Source organism: Drosophila subpulchrella, chromosome 2L, assembly GCF_014743375.2.
Source record: "Drosophila subpulchrella strain 33 F10 #4 breed RU33 chromosome 2L, RU_Dsub_v1.1 Primary Assembly, whole genome shotgun sequence".
In the NCBI taxonomy this organism is placed as follows: domain Eukaryota; kingdom Metazoa; phylum Arthropoda; class Insecta; order Diptera; family Drosophilidae; genus Drosophila; species Drosophila subpulchrella.
In genome coordinates, this window is record NC_050610.1 from 12,667,578 (window position 1) to 12,686,600 (window position 19,023).

At 38.6% G+C, this 19,023-nt stretch overlaps 4 protein-coding genes across 7 annotated transcripts in view; 1 reads left to right on the forward strand and 3 right to left on the reverse strand.

Annotated features, from left to right (window-relative positions):
* LOC119545958 (pneumococcal serine-rich repeat protein) overlaps positions 1-19,023 on the forward strand; it is a 57,786-nt gene that overhangs the window by 9,110 nt on the left and 29,653 nt on the right. The gene's annotated exons all lie outside the window — the stretch shown is intronic.
* On the reverse strand, positions 484-1,391 carry LOC119545962. The gene is made up of 3 exons (XM_037851927.1): positions 1,256-1,391; positions 1,068-1,200; positions 484-729 (listed from the first exon to the last, which is right to left on the reverse strand). The coding sequence occupies exons 1-3, from the start codon at positions 1,356-1,358 to the stop codon at positions 627-629; spliced, it is 339 nt and encodes a 112-aa protein (XP_037707855.1). The 5' UTR covers positions 1,359-1,391; the 3' UTR covers positions 484-626.
* On the reverse strand, positions 1,382-1,933 carry LOC119545964. The gene is made up of 3 exons (XM_037851929.1): positions 1,768-1,933; positions 1,586-1,709; positions 1,382-1,522 (listed from the first exon to the last, which is right to left on the reverse strand). The coding sequence occupies exons 1-3, from the start codon at positions 1,862-1,864 to the stop codon at positions 1,420-1,422; spliced, it is 324 nt and encodes a 107-aa protein (XP_037707857.1). The 5' UTR covers positions 1,865-1,933; the 3' UTR covers positions 1,382-1,419.
* LOC119545963 lies at positions 2,116-2,884 on the reverse strand. Its single transcript, XM_037851928.1, has 3 exons — positions 2,673-2,884; positions 2,352-2,481; positions 2,116-2,292 (listed from the first exon to the last, which is right to left on the reverse strand). Exons 1-3 carry the CDS (start codon positions 2,767-2,769, stop codon positions 2,184-2,186), a joined length of 336 nt encoding a protein of 111 aa, XP_037707856.1. The 5' UTR covers positions 2,770-2,884; the 3' UTR covers positions 2,116-2,183.

The following is a 19,023-nucleotide window of genomic DNA, read 5'->3' on the forward strand; positions in this document are numbered from 1 at the left end:
GATGCGACTTTGATTGCATTTTGGGCTGTGGAAAATGACAGGGCCGGGGAAAAATGCTGGGTGGTTGGGTCATAAGGCAATTGGCCTTAAACCGAGATGGCTGTGAATTGGGAGCAACTGTCGAGGTCGTCACATTTGACCCGCACTGCAGCCGGGGCTTAATCTGCCCCACAGTCGCATTCAAATGTCAATTAGTGTTGTTGCTGTGGTTTCAATTTCTGCCCCATCCCCTCCGTCTTTTATCTTTCCGGTTCTTTCGGCCCTTTTTCCAACCCCAACCCCTTGCCCATTCCAATCCCAATCCCCCGGGAAGCCATCGAGAAAGTGAAGGCCATGGCAGAAGGGCCGCATCCGGATCCTTGGCCAGCGGTCAATAAATCTGGGCCACCACGAATCTCCCTGCCAAGAAGGAAAAAACTCCATAAACAGTTTAGCTAGCTGGGTTGAAAATTATGACCCCCAGTGCAGTAAATAATAAACATATTTATGCAGAACAGCAACCAAAAAGAGCTGCGGGTCTAATCGATTTATTTAACCCGTCTTTAACTGCATGGCTAATTTCGATAGAATTTCACTTCATGACATTGACCTAATTTGCAACTAAAAACATTTTCCAACTAGAAATTTTAATTGCACTCAACTTTACGCTCGCAGCAATTCGGATAGTCATCATCCCAGTTTAGATACTCCGTATAGCGACAATCATCCGGTGGTGCTTTCTTATCACACCTATAAATATTTAATGGAATTTATTATTTAAGAAGTTGATTTTAATAAAAATGTAAGAACATATGTGTCATAAATTTTAGAAAACTTTTTAGAGTTAAAAATCTTTCTAAATTGAGAACATTAATAATAATGATGGTATACTCCTCAATACAAATTTTTATTTTAAATAATTCAATGACGAACTTCTAGAATTTAAGGCGAATGGTATAAAAGAAACATTTGTTAATTTTTAAATTAACAGGGATTAGTTTTAATATATTTTTGGAATAATGATGATATGACATTTTTTTTTAGTGCCTTTTTTCCGCATTGTAATCGAGATCTAAAAAAATACTCACGTGAAGAGCATTCCATAGCCATCTCCAGTGCAGAAAATAGTGGTGCAGGGCAGGGAATTCAAACGAAATGCCTGACCCATTTTGAGCAGCACCACCGAAGAGCCAATATCGAGAACACAGCGATTGGGATAAGCTGGAAAAGATAAACCATACCTAACAGTTTAACACTTATCCATTATCAAACTCACCCGAATCACCGTAGTTGTTAAGGGAAATATCAGCAGAAGCTTGGAAAACAACCAAGCTACAGAGAAGACCAAAAAGTATTAAAGGTTCTGGGGCGAACGACATTGTGTACAGTCTTGGATATAATATTTTGTAATATCCAAATGAAAAAGATAGATCAGCCTGCCTAGTGGCAAATGAGGGCTCTTCGGCAGCATTCAGGATAGGGTTTCTCGGGATTGATGTACTCACCGTGGAGGCAAGAAGGCGCAAGGACGGTCACTCCGCAGCTGCCAAAGGACACAATTAGATTTGCATTTTTACCTGCAGAGGGTTTTTGGCCCAAAACACACCTGTGGAAAGCGACCCGTCCGTTGTGTCCGCACACAATTTGGCGGCACTCGTGCGTGGGATCCTTGATGCTGACACCTGGATTCAGGACGAGTCCCTGGTGAATGGTGCACTTACCAGGATGCTCTGCGGATGGGGGGCGAGCGTGAAAGTGGAGCTGTCAAATGGAATTGTCTGCACTCACTCGGATCGTAGCGGATGCCTTCCCATTCGGCAGACTGACAAGCCTGAAAAAGGATCCACAGTAGCGTGACCTTGAGGAGAAAAGATAGCGCAGCCATGAATAACCCTTATCCAAAGATACACTTCGATTCGCAGAATAGTTTTTCAAAGGGGAAGTATTAAATAGTCCTGCTATTTGACAATCGGTTCTAAAATGTCCAGCCCTTTTTAAAAGCTACTTAGATTAACATAATATAAATATAGTATAGATTAATATAACTTTTATACTTTAATGGTACTCTTAAATTTAATTCTTTAATTCTATACATTTACCAGATATACCATTTAAAAAAAGTAAAAGTTATTTTTATTTATCTCTTTAAATTCACATTTATATTTTATTTACTCTCACACTTTGTAAAACGTAAACCCAAAATTTTAAGCATCATTGCATTTGAAATTCATTTCGCAGCATTCGGGAAAGTCAGCCTCAATGTCCATATATCCATCAGATACACAGCCTTTTGGAGGATATTTCTCTTCGCAACTGGAAATAATATATTTAGTAATATTTGAAATTCAATGAAATAATGGGGATAAGCATACCTATAGACCAGGGCCCAACCATCCCTACCACACTCAATTTGTGCGCATTTTGTGGGATGGTGGATTGATTTGCCACTTTCGATAATAACCTCACCTTTGGGACCCTCCATTACACACTTGTTGGGATGATCTGCGGAAAGATATGATATAAGGATTTTGAATAAATAAATAACAAGTGGTTTTCAAAACCGTTATTGATAAATTTAGTGCGCTTAAATATAACAATAACTCTTTAAATGTTAAAGATTTTACTTAAAGCAGCTATTTTATTCACTAAAAGCCCTATTATATCATTAAATATATCAAAATTAAACCCCTTACCATCATCCGCAAGGATTTCATAATTGATGTTGGCTGCCAAAATGCCATGAATCATTATAATTAGTGCCAGGATGGTAAAAACTCTGGATTGCGGCATCCTGTCTGTGTTTTTCCGTCGCTGGCTGGTGTATTTTCAGGAAATTTGTCTAAAAGATTCGATTTTCCGAGCTGTCTGTCTGTGAAGTGCCAGGCCTGCCCCGATGCGGATTCCATATGCGCATTTTAATTAAAATCCAGTCAGAGGACGGCAGATGGGGATGGGGATGGGATGGCGATGGCGGTGGGGATATGCTGATGAAGTTATCGAATATGTTAATGTAGTTATTTGCAGCTGCATTCGGCTTGTGTCATCTGTTGATGTTGTTGCATAATTAGATTAAGTGACGCTGTCTCCGGAGCTCCGTGTCCTCTGTCCTCCGCCCTTTGCCCTCTGTGTGCCCCTCCATGGAGCCAATGTAAATGTTGGTTTATTTGCCTGTCTGTCCTCGGTATCTTCTGTAAATTGTGATTGTTGGTTTCCATTTGAATGCCATATCCACATCCACATCCACAGCCAAAAAGCAGACAAATTTGTGGCAGCCACCTAATTGATGCAGCTGTCTGTGTGCCCACATATCTTTCATTTTGGAAAGTGGCTCTATCTATCCACTATTGAGCCAAGTAAATGCGATTCTAGCTGGTGTGTTGTTTTGATTACCTTACCTCTGGACTGGCAGACCAATTAGCAAGCGACCTCCATTGTTCGCCAGTTGAAATTAATTGAATCGAGTGGCCTCAGCTGGGCCTGAAATATGCACTTCAATGAACCCATCTCGACCCCAGTGGTTGGCTAATTAACCGACCCACTCGAAGCTCAAATAAACAAAGGGGAATTTGCCCGAGAGAAGTGCTTGGTTTAAATCAGGGGAGAATAAAGTGTTCTTAGATATTGAAGGGTTTTAATTTGTTGTTTGACTTAGGGAGTGTTTAAAGCATAGTCATTTTCTTATTTAAACCAAGTACTGTTTAGTAATTTAAAGGGTAAACATTGCTGTTGGAAGTTATATTTTACATATCTACAATATAATTCTCTAGCGAAAAGTATGCAATATTAAGCATATAGATCTATGGTTTCAGTTGTCAACTGAAACGTTAATAGCCACTTGTTTTAATATGTTTCAATGAGTTCTCGATACCTACTGATAAAGATAATTTCATTTGATTGTGTAATAAACATACACATTTTTAAATTAAATATTCAATGGTATTCATTATCAATGGAACCTATTTAAGGAGTGCCAATTTTAAAGAAACTTAAGTTACAATTTGACCTTAAATACATATATTGATGGTTTGGCGTCTCCTTTACCGATGACCTCTTTTATTATCGGTTGCTTTAGTTGATAAGTAATTCAAATTTCCCCTGCCTTGCATCAGTCTTGATCCGTATATCTGTCAAAAACAGCTTCCTTTATTATCTGGTAGATAAATGACTCTTTCAAATACAATATTTCAATGAAAAATGGATTAAAAATATTTAAGTACATACATTGGATACCCAGTTTGTTGGGTATTTGTTCGGGATTGAGACCATTGGAGGTATCTTTGGAGCCTCAATTCCTGATAGGAGTAAGGGTTACGGAAAAAAATGGAAGGAAATGGAAAATTGGATTTTTTAGGAAGATACAAATGAATGCTTACCAAATTAAAAATTAATTTATAATGCTGAAAAACTTTTTTATAGCTTCGACATTACTTTCGCTTTATAATATTAAACATTTGTGCGTGATGTTCTCACAATATTTTGTTTAAAAGGGGTCAAAACAATTTAAGTTATTAAAAACAAAATACTTTTAAAAGAATATCATGGATGCTTTAAATAGCCCACGATAAAAAATAAAAAATGCTTGCAAACTAAAGTGTTAGCCATTTAAAACACTTCCGTTTTGGCTGTTCCCCACTTTACTGTTTCATTCCCCACTCCTGAGCCAACGAATTCCTGTTTCCGCTTATGGCATAAATAAAAGCCGAAAATGTTTCGATCGATAGAGCAATAGAGCCATCTACACACGCACAAGGCAAAGGTATTTGCATATATAAAGAATCAACACGTATGTTGTGGCATAAATAACAAATTGGCTAGGTGAACGCATTTTTCGGTGGATTTGGATTGGGTTCGATGGAGGTGTGTAAAAAAGGGTCAACTTATTTATCCATTTTTTTCTGGGGAATTTGAGGTGACCAACCGTTGAAGTTTTTCTCTTATTTTTTTGGGTGCCCTGAGGCCTGATCCCCGTCTGGATATTCGTTTCCTTTTTTATGGTCTCACATAAAAACACACATCATTATAATTTCAATGATATTAAAGTCCATATCAAAGTGAATGAGATACAAGCGAAATGCTTTATTTTTATTGCTCTACTTTTTCGGCGCTTTTAATTTTTGTGACGCCTGGCAGGTGACCCCAGGTGCCCAGCTGCCCACCTGCCCACCTTCTCACCTGTTCACCTGGGCACACACCCTCTCGCATACAAATTGCTTCCTGTCCCAGCCTCCCAGTGAAATGTCTGCGTTAAAAGGCCAACGGCCATGTGTTTTATTCGGCATTTATTTACGTTTGCAGGCAGCAAAAGTCGAAAAAAGGGCGAGAAATATATACCATACATATATATGCGATATACGGGGAATGCTTTTAACCAAAGTCATTCATCCAAACACGTATATTTTTACGGCTGCATACATATCTTTGGGTATTTGTAATTCTAGCTTTCCACGTATTTATAGTTGAGCAAACAGATATGACTGTGACCTGAAGGTCAGGCGCATGTTTTGTGAGTAAAAGTTTCCTTTCAGCCTTCACTTGCAAGTAAAGCATTTAGCTCAACACAAAATTTGATATTAATATTCCTTTATAAAATTTTATTTCGCTGAGAAATCATTCAAAAGGCCTATGCGTACTACATTTTAAAGCTTCTCTTAATATTTCACTCTATAATTTCCACTGCTTAATGTTTATCAATCAAATTAACATAACAGAAAATCTGATTTTTGTTTTATTTCTTATTTTGGATAATTTCATTCATATTAAGTATACGCACTGTTTTCCCAGTTCAATTTAAAGAAATACATTGTAGCAATAATTTGCTGCACTTACAGCCTGTTACCCGTATTTTATATATTATGGCATTGCAATCGTGAAATATTCAATAGCATTACGCTTCACTGAATAATTCGGGGCCCAAAAATAAACTAAGGGAAAACAACGAAAATTTCCAACACATCTCACGCACACTGAGTGAGTAAAGTGCAGTAAACAAAAATTTCGTATCGAGATATTTATGCTGGAGAACAACGAAATTCTACTGAGATGGTCAAGTTATATCTCTCTCAGTCTATAGATATTACCTGAGATTATTATAAAAATGATTTAACAACTATTTGAGGTAAAATAAAATGTATCTTTGAAAGCTCAAAGCATTTTTTGACCATTAAAAAATGTATAAGGCCTTTAAACATTTAGTTTTAATTATATTGAATAATTTTTAGAACATTTAAAATGATTTATGTATTTATTTATTAAAATTCTGGTTTTGAGACAATTGCAAATTGCCACCAACCATTTATTCTAGCTAAAGCTACTGGGCCTAAGCTAGGAGGATGTTATTAAATATTTTCAGTAAAAGTGTATTCATTTATGGTTATTACCATTATTCATAAATTATAATATAAGCGTATGGCCTTGGTAAAATCATTGGTATTGATGGATTCTGGGGATAGGGCATCAGGTAAATTTATGGATGGGATATATGCCTCTTGAAGTTTCATTAACTCTAGGAACATTTAAAAATGTTTTCTACGCTATTGTGTAAATACAAATAAATTTTAAAACGTTTTCTAACATAAAACAATTTAATGTTAATTTATACAAGTTAATAAAAGATCAAAAATGAATTGTAACATTAAGAAACGACATAAATTACATTATATTTAATACCAATTTATAGGGTTATTTGGTTTCTACCTTTTTTTTTCCAGTGTGCATTTTTTATAGCCTTACCACAGACAACAACAACAACTGCAGGCTCCACTGCAGGCGACCTTGAAAATGCTAAAATTGAGTCAATTGTTGTTGCCAGTGCCTTGTGGTTTTCCCCAGTTTGTTTGTTTGTTTGCTCGCCTCGTTGTAGTTGCTTCTATTGTTTTTGACAGCACCGCACTGAGTTATTAAAATTTGCTATTGCAATTTCAGTCCATAAACCGCTTAGCCAGTGCTTCACATCGAGCAACGAAATACTCTCGGAAATAGATCTCTGTTTTGTGTCCAAAAAATGCAATGGCAACAGCTGAGAGCAATCCAATTATAAACAATTTTAAGCGAAATGCACTTCTCTAGCTATAAATAATGATGTACTTTTGGAAGAGAGAACCACTTTGTGATGGGCTTGCAAAAGTGGGGAAATTATGGTGACAATCTTTATGAAAATACTTGTAATACTAATAAGTGTATTAAGAATAAAATATGTGTCTTTAAAATAATACAAATATTTTTCTTTACTTACAGGTGAGTTGAATTCGAGAAGTTGGATTTTTATAAAATATCCCTAAAAACTGGCAAGTTAATAAGTATTTAATAAATAAGGAGTTTCTAAGAGCATTTGGGAGGTTCATAATTTACGTTATTTAGTTATATTCCTCGAAGTTTTGAATATTTGTCAAATATTTATTGATTTGTTGTCTAAAAATTTCACTAAAAATTGTTCAGACTCTAAAATATAATAATAATATAATAATATAAATAAACTTTAGAACTACCCATTTTAAAAAAATATTTGAAAATATTTGTTCAGTAGACTTTTTATTACCGAAATTAACAATTCGTCGACCATTTTCATTATCATGGACTTATAAAGTAAAAAATATTCCTCTTATTACCTTTGATTGACTTTAAGTTTCCCATTTAATTAATGAATGCCAAATTGAAAATGTTTTCCTTCCTTTGAGGCCTATAATTTAATGTATTCCACAAAAGTTATGCCCTTTCTCTACCCTTAGTAATTGTTTTAGTGAGTTATTATCAGGGATCAAAGCGATACGAAAACGTTGTAAGTCGCAGGATAATGGACTTGTGGCTACGCGTCTGTGTGTGAGTGTGACCAAACAGCTCGGATTAACCCAGACCCGGGAATTTATCCTTGGCATTTAACAATGCTTGACTTGCCCTGCCACTCTCTGGTTTTAACTGCTGCTGTTGTTGTTGCTGGAGACCGCGAAACTGCGCTTGTTGAATTATTTAAGAGACACAAGTGCGCACCACCCAACCACCCAGAACCACCCAACCACCCAAAACCACCCATCCAAGTACAAGGATAATGCCAAGCAGATAAAAGTGGCCGCAATGTAGCATACATTAAGGCGTCGGCGGCGATGCCGCCACAAAAGTCCTCTTTGGCAGCGGCAGCTTGATTATGTCTCGGGACCCGAGACTCGGGACTCGAGACCCGCGACCCGAGTCACTCCGCACAAAAAAGAAATTAATTAATTTTTAAGCGTAATTAAATGCAAAGCAGCACTCGTTGGCTCAGGCTCCGCTCCCTTGTCCTTATACACTGAAAATAATTGGTGTTGAGGACATAAGTACCTCATTAAGTGGTTGTAATTGGCCTGAGAAGTAATTATACTTTGAAGTCTATGAATAACAGTCTATTCGTTAAGATGAAAGTGAGTTATGAATTCCCACCATTCACTTGATATTCAAAAGTATTTAAAATTTTGGTAAAATTTTATCAAATAGGTATTATTACTGATTTTCCGTTAAAATGAAGTGGATAAATATTTCCTTTTAAAAGTAGTTTTATAAAACCATCAAAAAATATATAAAATGGGTATAACATTATTTATATAGACAGATTCTATAAGAACAAAGTTGAATTTAATAAATATCATTTGAATTTCGACTTCTTTGGTCTATCAATAACTGTTGTAGTTTCCTTTGGAGTTGAAATATATCGCCGAATCCTTCAAAAATAAATGGTTTTAATATTATATTCAGGCTTTTAAGCAAATTTTAAATATTTTCAAACTTCATCAATAGAATCTGCTCCTAAAAGTAATTTTAAAAACCACCTAAAACTAAATCAAATGGATATAACATGATTTTAATTTTAATTTGATAAATAACATTTAAATTTAGTAGTTTCCCTTAGAGTTGATATATATCGTGGAATCCTTCAAGAATAAGTGTTTGTAATAATTTGTGCAGCTTTTTTTAAGCAAATGTTAAATATTTTAAAACTACATCAATCGAAAAATACAATATAAAAGCAATTTGAGAACCAATCTTAAAAACCATTTAGATATATTTTGAATAACTACTAATTGTCTGATTTCATTCTACTTTGAAATGTTAACTTGATTTTCTTTGCCATCGAATTTTCTTCGAGTGCAGGTCGACCTGGCTTTGTTTTGTTGGCCCTGAAGGCGCAAGGCTAACAAGTGGGTGGCCAAGGACGCCAAGTGGGCGCGTCTGTAATAATTTTCGGGCCCCGAACGGCATTTCTCGAAGGAAGTGATTTCTTTGAAATGAATTTCGGGCCTCCCTCGCCGAACATTTTTCCTTCACGCAATTAAAAATTCCACTCGAACACGGGGCTCCTCAAAAAAAAAGAAAAAGGTTATCCACTCGAGCGCAGTTAATGGGCTTCGAGTTCGGTTTCGGTGGGATTTCATTTTATTTTTTCCCTTTTTTTCTTGTTGTATTTTGTTTGTTCTGGCCCTGCGAATGATTGGCAAAGGGCAGAGCGCCCCAAGGTGGCTGGAACTTTGTCTGCCATTGACTTTTGCATGTGGGCTGGCCAATCAACGCCCAGGAGGAAAACCAGGAGACCAGGAGACTACGAGACCACTGAGACCCCTGAGAAACCCGAGGAGCAACAATGGAGCCCACCGTTTTCTGGGTTTCTGATTCACATTCACATTTTGATGGCTCGTTTCGCTCGGTTTTGCCGCCTTTGGTCAATTTCACTTTTATGTGTGTAGTCATCAGCTAAATGCCTTCCCGATATATACTATATACCATACCATACAAATCTGGCCCGTTTGCTTGGCATGTACATATGTATTTATATAGACAACGTGCTCGTGCCGATTTGTTGGTTATTTTTAGGCGCCTGCACAAAAAAAAAGGCAAAACCAAATTCAAACAAAGCAAAACGAAACAATTACGCGCCATAGGCTCTCAGGAACTGTCAGTAGTTTCCTAATGGACTCAAATCCCCATCGATCTGAAATGTTTTAGTTATGAATGTAAGTGTTTTCATAAAGATTGAACTAATATAACCGAAAACATGAATCGAAATAAATGAATGGAGATCAACAGCTTAAGGAAACTATTAGCTTGATGGATTATAAATGTTTTTATGATATAGCACTCTTCAACATTATCAAAAAAGTGTATTCTAGCTAAATTATTGTCGTTGTTTTAAAAATTCAAGAGACAACAGTCTTAAATGTATCGTCAAGAATATTTAGTTATATTCACGAGGGTATAAATATATTAATTATATTTAATTGTGTTCATAAGTTTTATAATTTTTTTGTAATGATTCAAGAGTTTTTAAAATTTTTCAAACATTTATTCATCTGTTATATAAAAATTCTACTCAAAATTCTTCAGGTTCTAGAATGTTCCTTGTAAATATTTTTTTTAAATAAATCCTTTTTAACTTTCGCTATCTCTTAATGAATTTTAAAGCTACCCATGAATAAAAACCATTTGAAAATATTTATTTAATGTACTTTTTATTGCCGACAGCGAGCATTCCTCGACCACATATTGATCGTATAAATACTTGCTGTTTTCATTAATTGTTTGCCATATAAGTTGAACAAATGAAAGGAAAAACGTTTTCGAAATGAATTAAGGCATGTCAATATAGTTGGGGTATCCGGAGAAGAGATATATCTCGATGGGAGCCCCATCGTTTTGTGTTCGTGGCCCAGTTCATTAATGGACGGGCTGCATCGACACCTCCCTTTCGACCGTTCCACACAATTCAATTCATTCCAATTCAATTTATGTATGCCAATGCCAATGTCCGTGTGCTGCTGGCCTTTCAATGTGTTTGCTTTTGGCCGAGTGATTGTGTATATGTGTGTGTTGGCTCACACGTATGTCAATAGCTGTTTTAAGTTAATTAATCAAAGCTGAGCCAATTTTTTGCCAAACGTTTTCCACATTTGCGGTCTGCGAAATGATGCGGTCGCTGTTTTAGTTTCCCTACCTCAAATTGATGGACTATTTCAGTGGAAAAAAAGGCTTTACTCGAAAAAGAATAAAGCTTTAATAATATTAAATATGAAATATTTATTTTATATTTAGCAAATATTTTTGCAAATGCAAAATTACCTATTATTAGCTTGTGTTTTTCCGATTAGCCCCCACAATTTCCCCATTTCAAATGATTTATTTATATATCTACCATTTGACATCTCCTTTCCGCTTTGTATTTGAAAATTTCCTTTGTATTTTGTTGGTATTTCCAGACTTCGAGCATAAATCGAACTTTTGTAATTTAAACGCCATTACTTCTGGCAATTCGTAAACAATTTGGCTTATTTTAACATGGTTCTCTGTTGTTTTAGCTGCTCGCCGTTGATGATGATGATGATATTTACATTGGTATTCGCTGAATGATTTTGTTTTGATTGGGTCTTTGGTTTGGTTGCGTTCAAGGTAAACGTTCTGTTTTTATACACTGTAAAAGAAAATTACATTTTCTAATGTGCAATCAAGGTTAAATGATTTTGATATTTTAAAAGTCCTTCTAAAGGATTTTATTATGGATAGGGCATATTATGCATATCTCTGCTTCTCGCATAGGAAACAATCCTATATCGAATTTATTTATTCAGACTTTATGGCAAATATTTATATTAAATAGTAAATAATTTACAACCAAGATTAATTGTTTTTGATGTTACTATAAATCCTTTTAAAGGTTTAAATTATGGATATGTAATATATGTATATGGATAATAAAAATAACTCTGCTCCCCGAGTAAGAAAAAAATAAGTTTCGAATTTCTTAGTTGAAATTTTTATTTGCAAATATTTGTATTAATTATTATTACATCAGCTTAATTTTCGCGAGTGTACTCATTGGTAGTTATACCCGTTACTCGTAGAGTAAAAGGGTATACTAGATTCGTCGGAAAGTATGTAACAGGCAGAAGGAAGCGTTTCCGACCCCATAAAGTATATATATTCTTGATCAGGATCACTAGCCGAGTCGATCTAGCCATGTCCGTCTGTCCGTCTGTCCGTCTGTCCGTCTGTCCGTCTGTCCGTCTGTCCGTCTGTCCGTCTGTCCGTCTGTCCGTCTGTCTGTCCGGATGAACGCTGAGATCTTGGAAACTATGAGAGCTAGGCTATTGAGATTTGGCGAGCAGATTCCTGAGCTTCTTACGCAGCGCAAGTTTGTTTCAGTAGAGTGCCACGCCCACTCTAACGCCCACAAACCGCCCAAAACTGTGGCTTCTACAGTTTTGATGCTAGAGTAAAAATTTAAACTGAAATGAATTGTTCTTAGCAATACCTATCGATTGATCCAAAAAAAGTTTGCCACGCCCACTTGGACGCCCACAAACCGCCCACAAACTTCAAAAAATCGTAAATATGAACGCGGATATCTCGGAAACTATCAAAGATAGAGTATTGGGATTTCAGATTTAGATTCCGTAGCTTTGTACGCAGCGCAGGTTTGTTATGCGAATATGCCACGCCCACTCTACCGCCCACAAACCGCCCAAGCCTGTGGCGCTCAAAATTTTTATGCTAGATAAAAAATTTTAACTGAAATGTATTGGTCTCGTCAATACCTATCGATTGATCCAAAAAAAAATTTGCCACGCCTACCCTAACGCCCACAATGCTTAAATCTGTCTTCCGCCGGTAGGTGGCGCATTTAAATCTCGCTTTGCTGCTTGCATATCTCCATTTCCCTTTGGTCCCTTTAGCTGAGTAACGGGTATCTGATAGTCGAGGTACTCGACTATAGCGTTCTTCCTTGTTTTCAGTTAATTTTTGCGGCACGTGGCATGGCCCACTAATTGCCACTTGAGTGTGGAATTTCCACCCTGATCTGGGACCGGGTCAAAGGCGAGTCCATTGTCGAGCCTTGGCACCCAAAAAAAAAAAGAGAAAGTAAGAAAAATCAAATTCACACACTCGCAGGGTGGAAATGTGGGACAAGGCGGCGTGGTGCGGCGACACAATTGTCCTTGCAAGGACACACAGCTGCCACGTCAACGTCTTAGCCAAGGGCTTTCTTTTTTTTCATTTTTCGTACTGCTACTGGGTAATATTGATCCATTTTTTAAGAAAACCTGGCCAACCAGGTGCGGCAGCGAGGCGTGGCATTTATGAATTGTGTGTGTTGTGTTTCTTCTTTGGGCCACGTTGCGTATACGCGATGTTTATTGATTGTGTCTGATGCGAGACGATAAGAATGTTTTTTTTTTTCTATAAGTTGCAGCTCACAAATCCTATTTTATTGGATATTTTTTCGGGGCCAGGCTGCTGCAACAGTTTCCTGTGCTCAATGTCATCGACATTCAATGCAATTATGGCAAATTTCCGACGAACACTGAACTCCACCCCCTTTTTCCAAATGCGAAAGTTCAATTTCGTATTCAATTTGCGATTTCCACAGAGCACTGTGATAGCAAATTGCCAATGCCAAAGCCCAAACAATTTCAAAGGGGGTTGGTTTGAGTGCTGTGTGCTGTGTATGTGTGTGCTTTTATCGCCATCGACTTTCCCGACTTTTCCGCCTGCAGGCTCTCCACCTGTATAGACAGGTAAACGATAACACTAACACAGGGAAAGCCCACGGCCAGGTGAAAAAGGTGAGCCGGCGAACAGGTGAAACAGGTGAGCTCTTCGATTGCAGCGACAAAAGCCCGTCGACGGCAGCGGCAACGTGTCGAGCATAAGTAATGTTTATTTTTTATGTATATTTTATACATATTTCCGCTCTTCTTTTTCGGGGGCCACATGCATGTAAAACACGGCCCAAAGGAAGCAGAGGAACCAGCAGTTTAGCAAACATGAAAATTGAATAAAGCCAACACAAAAATGGTGGCAAAGAGAAGAGCACCGAAATGTCGATTAAGAGTGCTGGAATTTTAGGAGGAATATTTGAACGATTACGAGCTTTGCAATAGAGCTCCCAAAAAATTCCTTCATTTGGCAAGACTCAAAGAAATGAAGTAAAGAGAATACTTGATTTTATTGCTCTATATTTAGCGATTAAAAAATGGGTATAAGTATTACAGTCTTTTTGAAAGCATTTATTGACATATAAAAACGAATTATAGAATAAATTAAAAGAAGAAAAACCAACTTAAGTCGTCAAAAATTTAAAGTCACTTAGAAATTAATTTTAAAATCTTGCAATATGTTATTAACTACTAATAATATTCTTCTTCAAATTAAAATAAATATATTTGAATGCCACATCATCTATCTTTAGATATATCTTTAAGATACAGTAAATATTTTTGTCTTGTGAAGTATATATACAAATAAAATATTTAAACCTGTAGGATTTAGGGATTATAAAAATGTATTTAAATTTAAAAACCCATTTACAAGCAACATCATGGCAACCTTGGGCTTCGATGAGTGTCAACTCCTATCCATAAACGAGGTTGCCTTCTTTTACAAGGTCTTTCTGGGAGATTTCGTGGATGTAATTAATCGGCCTCCTCTGGCTCTCCATTATCTTTTCCCGGCATTTCCCATTGTGGGTCAGCTGCCCAAGGCTGTGGACCCAAATTATCGCCGTGTAATGGACAATGGAACCGGGGTCGAGGACAAAGATGAGGATGAGGATGTGGATGTGGATGAGGATGGGATGAGGAGACCGTGAGCGGCACGTTCGTTGACCGGATGTGTGCCTGCATGGACGGACTTGTAAATGGGCTATGGACACGTGCCGCAGGACAGATACAGATACAGCTTGAACTCCAGATGGAAATGCCATTTCAATAATTTATGCCAAACAATAAGGGGAAATAAATTTAAATGGATCTTAAAAGGCATCTGCCATTTCTTATGCGTGGCCATTAATAGCCAAGGAGAATTTGCGAAGCGCCAGCAGCTCCAGCGAAACAAATGCTTCAGGAGATGGAAGCCCACATCCAAACTGGTACCCAAACTCACATCACTCATACGCCACGTGCAGCACTCTCCTGTCTGTCAGTCAGTCAGTCAGTCAGTCAGCCTCTTCTGCTCTGTTTTTTAATTAAAAAATGTTAATGTGAGAGCTGCGAACTTGACATGCTCAGGCGAGAAAAGAGCTTAAGTAGCCTGGCACGGAATAAATATATATTTATTTTACTTTATAATAAACTCTTTGCCAATTAAGACTTGTTTTTGGGTAATGTTGGGGAGTTCACTAGACTTGATATAAAAATATAAAGTTGTGTGTATCTATATAATATAGTTGCTTCTTTGGAATATTAAATGTAATTCTCCAAGAAATTTAAATGCATTATAGTTGGTTAAATTGTCTTTAAACTTTACTAAATTGAGTCAAAAATGCTAAAGGCTAAGAGCTTAATCCAAACAATCTAGAAGATAAATACATAAACTCTTTTTGGCTACCAGCTACATAAAGAGTGTTTGCAAATGCAATAATTTGCCAATGATTTGCCAGAATACAGGCCATTTATCAATTGTAAAGCACTTGCATGTCGAATGCTCGATACTCCCCAAGGTATACTATGAAAAATAGCACCGAAAATTGTTGCAAGGAGAAATGAAAATGAAAATCAAAGGCAGCGGCAATCGAGCGTGGAAACCACAGACAGGGAAAGAGATAGTAAAGAGAGAGACAGCGAGAGAGGATGCCATTGTTTGGGTGCAAGTGAAAGTGAAAGTCCTTTTGTGAGTGGGTGTCTGTGAGCAGCAAATCAAATTAAGCTATCAGATAACCGTGTAAACTCTGCCAAGCAATTGCAGTTTGCAGCCAGCAGAGGCTGGAATTTCACCTTGATATTCGGCACACAAACGCAGGACACACATAGCTCACATATATCAATGAATGGCAGCATGAAAAGAAATGGCTGGCGAAAAAAATAGAGAAAGCCTGAAAAAATAGAGCAAAATCGTCAAAGCAATCAGCAATGCTGTATGTGTGAGGCGGGCTCTATGTGTGGGTAACTGTTTCTGAGTGTGTGTGTGTGTGTATCTGTGTGGATGCAGCATAACTGACTAGGCGAATCGATAGAACTGCGTTAAACCAACGCCAAACAAATGCGGTCGGATAGTCGGTCTATTCTCACTTTCTCCCACACTCACTTCTGGTTAATTTCCCCTTCTTTTGTATTCGATTTTCCTCTGGCTTAACGTCAAATAAACCAAATGGAAAGGTCTGAAAATTAAATATTTACCAAGGTCTTTGATTAAAAATTAATTGTATAAGCTGTAACAATTAATAATAAATAGGTCATATAATTAAAAAAATTAAAAAGAATTTCTAATCATTTATTTAGCTATTTATAAAATAATATTATTGACATTTTCCCGTTGTATTTTTATAAACTGTCACAATTTGCCATGAAGAACTATACCAAACTTGAGTTTTCCCCAGCAAAATAATTTAATTATTTCAAACTAATATTATTTTATGCCCAGGAAAATAATGAAATTGTGTTTTATATATAGCATTTAATAATACCAAACGCCAGCTAAAATCAAATTCTCATTCATAACAAAATTTACCAGAGAGCATAGTACAATCTGCAAAGTCTAGAATTATGTTGACAACAAGCTGGCTGCAAAATGATTTCATAAACTTGTATAAAATATGTTTTCTTTTTGCCAAAAGAGCTTGGCCTGCAGAAGGCGGTGCTGCCATAGTGTGAGCTCAGCATAATGCATTTATGAAACCCCAAAGCTTCTCTGAGGGTCCTTTTACATCCTGCCACAATGACACCCACACAGGTGCATTTGCTGCCTTGATTGCGAAAGTGTCAAAGGTTGCGTATGGGATTTTTGCCATCTTTTTTATACCATTTTTTTTATTTGGTCGTCGAAGGCCGCGCTAAATGCGTTTATCCGAAACGGGAAATGTCACAAAATGGCTGGCTGGTAAGGGTGAAAATTGAGAAAATTGCGAAAAAAAAGCGCTCATCAAGGTTGGGAAATCGCCTTAAAGTGAACAACAAGCGGAGAGGACTTTAAGGACAATGGGGGCAGGCAACTTAATGTCAACAGCAGGCAGTTAATGATACTCATCATTATCGGGGACCCAGGGACCCACAACAACGACTTCTTATCGCACACACACACCAAGACATAGTACTACATTCATTAAAGCACGCGCACGCATACGCTTCCTTGAAGTTTTCAGCTTAAAACCAGAAGCGCAGCCGGCCATCCGGCGTGGAGCACTCGGGACACGCACCTGGACATCAGCTGGTGGACGGGAGGCCGTGGACGACATCCAGAAGCAGCTTGGGAATCTATCCCCAACAGGTTTGGCGGCCAGGCAGGGGCCGGTCGTAGATGAGGGAGGGGAGGCATCTCTGCCTCTTATTACTTTCCACTCGTTGTTTGTTTAGAAGTTGCCAAATTTTTTCACTCGCGCTTTCTATTTTTGCAAACACTGAATCAGTGGTGGGAAGCGCTTGCGCGACCAGCTGATCGTAGTGTGCGAAAGGGGCTGCGGGTGCTATAGCAGCAAGCTTCGGACAGGGTGCAGGCCAAGCACATAAATAAGTGCGTGCCGTAGCACGTAGGGAATTTTGGGTGGCTCTTTAAAAAAAAAAATTTAGAAAATAAAACCATAAGCCTTATTACTAAGACTTATCCCTTTTGATTAAATAATTCATAAAAATATTAAAGTCCGATCGGAAAACAGCAGATACTGCGGGTAAAGATCCAAGCTTACTGCAGTACCATCGAACTCCCCAGGCGGGGAAATGGCGGGCAGGGGATCGGGGGCACAACACCCTGGCGCTAGCCTAGGGGTTGGGCCAACCAATAGTGGAGGCACGCCGGCAAACAAAGGCCTGGCGGCGCCGGCTAATGCCGACGGCTTCCACACGCCTCTGTCCAGTCTACCTGACTGGGCCAACACGGGAGCTGACCCTTTTAAAAAAAGCAGTGTAATGGCGAGATCGCCAGAAAAAGGGGTGGAGTGCAGTGGCAGGCAGCCTGGCACCCCCCCAGCAGGAGATAAAAGCAGCCCAAAAGCTGCAGATGAGGAGCAGGGGGATATGCTGAAGCAGCTGACGGGCCTGGGATCAAAGGCCAGGGAGCTGAAGAAGCTAATGGAAGGAAAGCGTTCCATTACTAACCCCATGAGGGATATAGTAGACGAAATCGACTATCTCCAGAGGGAAGTCCTGTCGGCTGTGCAATGCATAGTCGAAGAACAGGAAAAAGCTAAGGAGATAGCAAAAAAAACCTGCGCAGAAGTGCTCGCGAGCGGCACCAGCAAGCGACCCAGGGGTCAAGAAACTGGGATGACGCTAGCGGTACCAGCGAAAAAGGCGATGCATAAGGCACCGGCAAGTGATGCCAGTCAAGGTGTAAAGAAAGGGAAACATGCTGGGACAGTTAGCACCAGCAAGCCCCAAAAACCTGGGAAGAAGCCAGAGGAGTGGACACAGGTGAAGCAGAAGGTCCGGAAGCCCAAGGTGCGACCGCCACGGAACGACGCGATAGTCATCGCAGCCTCTGCTGGAGGGTCCTATGCCGACATCCTTAAAAAGGTCAAGGCTGAACCGCAGCTTAAGGAGCTAGGACAAGCAGTACAGGCCGTTAGGCGAACAGCAAAGGGGGAACTCCTAGTGATTCTAAACAAGGTCTCTGACCCTAAGACCGTAGAGCTTCAGACCACAATGAAGGCTGTCCTGGGCAACAATGTCGACGTCAGAGCGCTGACTGAGACAATGCTGATCGAGGTAAAAGACATCGATGAGACCACCGACAAAGCAGACATCTTATGCGCGGTTCAATCACAATTTGATGTGGAACTGCCAGAGTCCGCGGTGGTAAACCTAAGGGTGGCATACGGAGGCACCCAAACCGCCACACTAAGAGTTATGCCCGACATAGGGAGGCGACTCTTGGAAAAGGGCAAAATAAGGCTGGGATGGACCTGGTGTAGAGTCCGCCCAAAGCTAACACCTAAAAGGTGTTTTAAATGTATGGAGTTTAACCATGTAGCAGGGAATTGCAGGGTCCAGGAGGACTGCTCAAAATGCTGCTACAACTGTGGCGCAAAGGAGCACCAAGCCAGAGGCTGCAAAGCAAAGGCCTGCTGCATGCTATGCAAACGCAAAAAGGAGAAAGATTGCG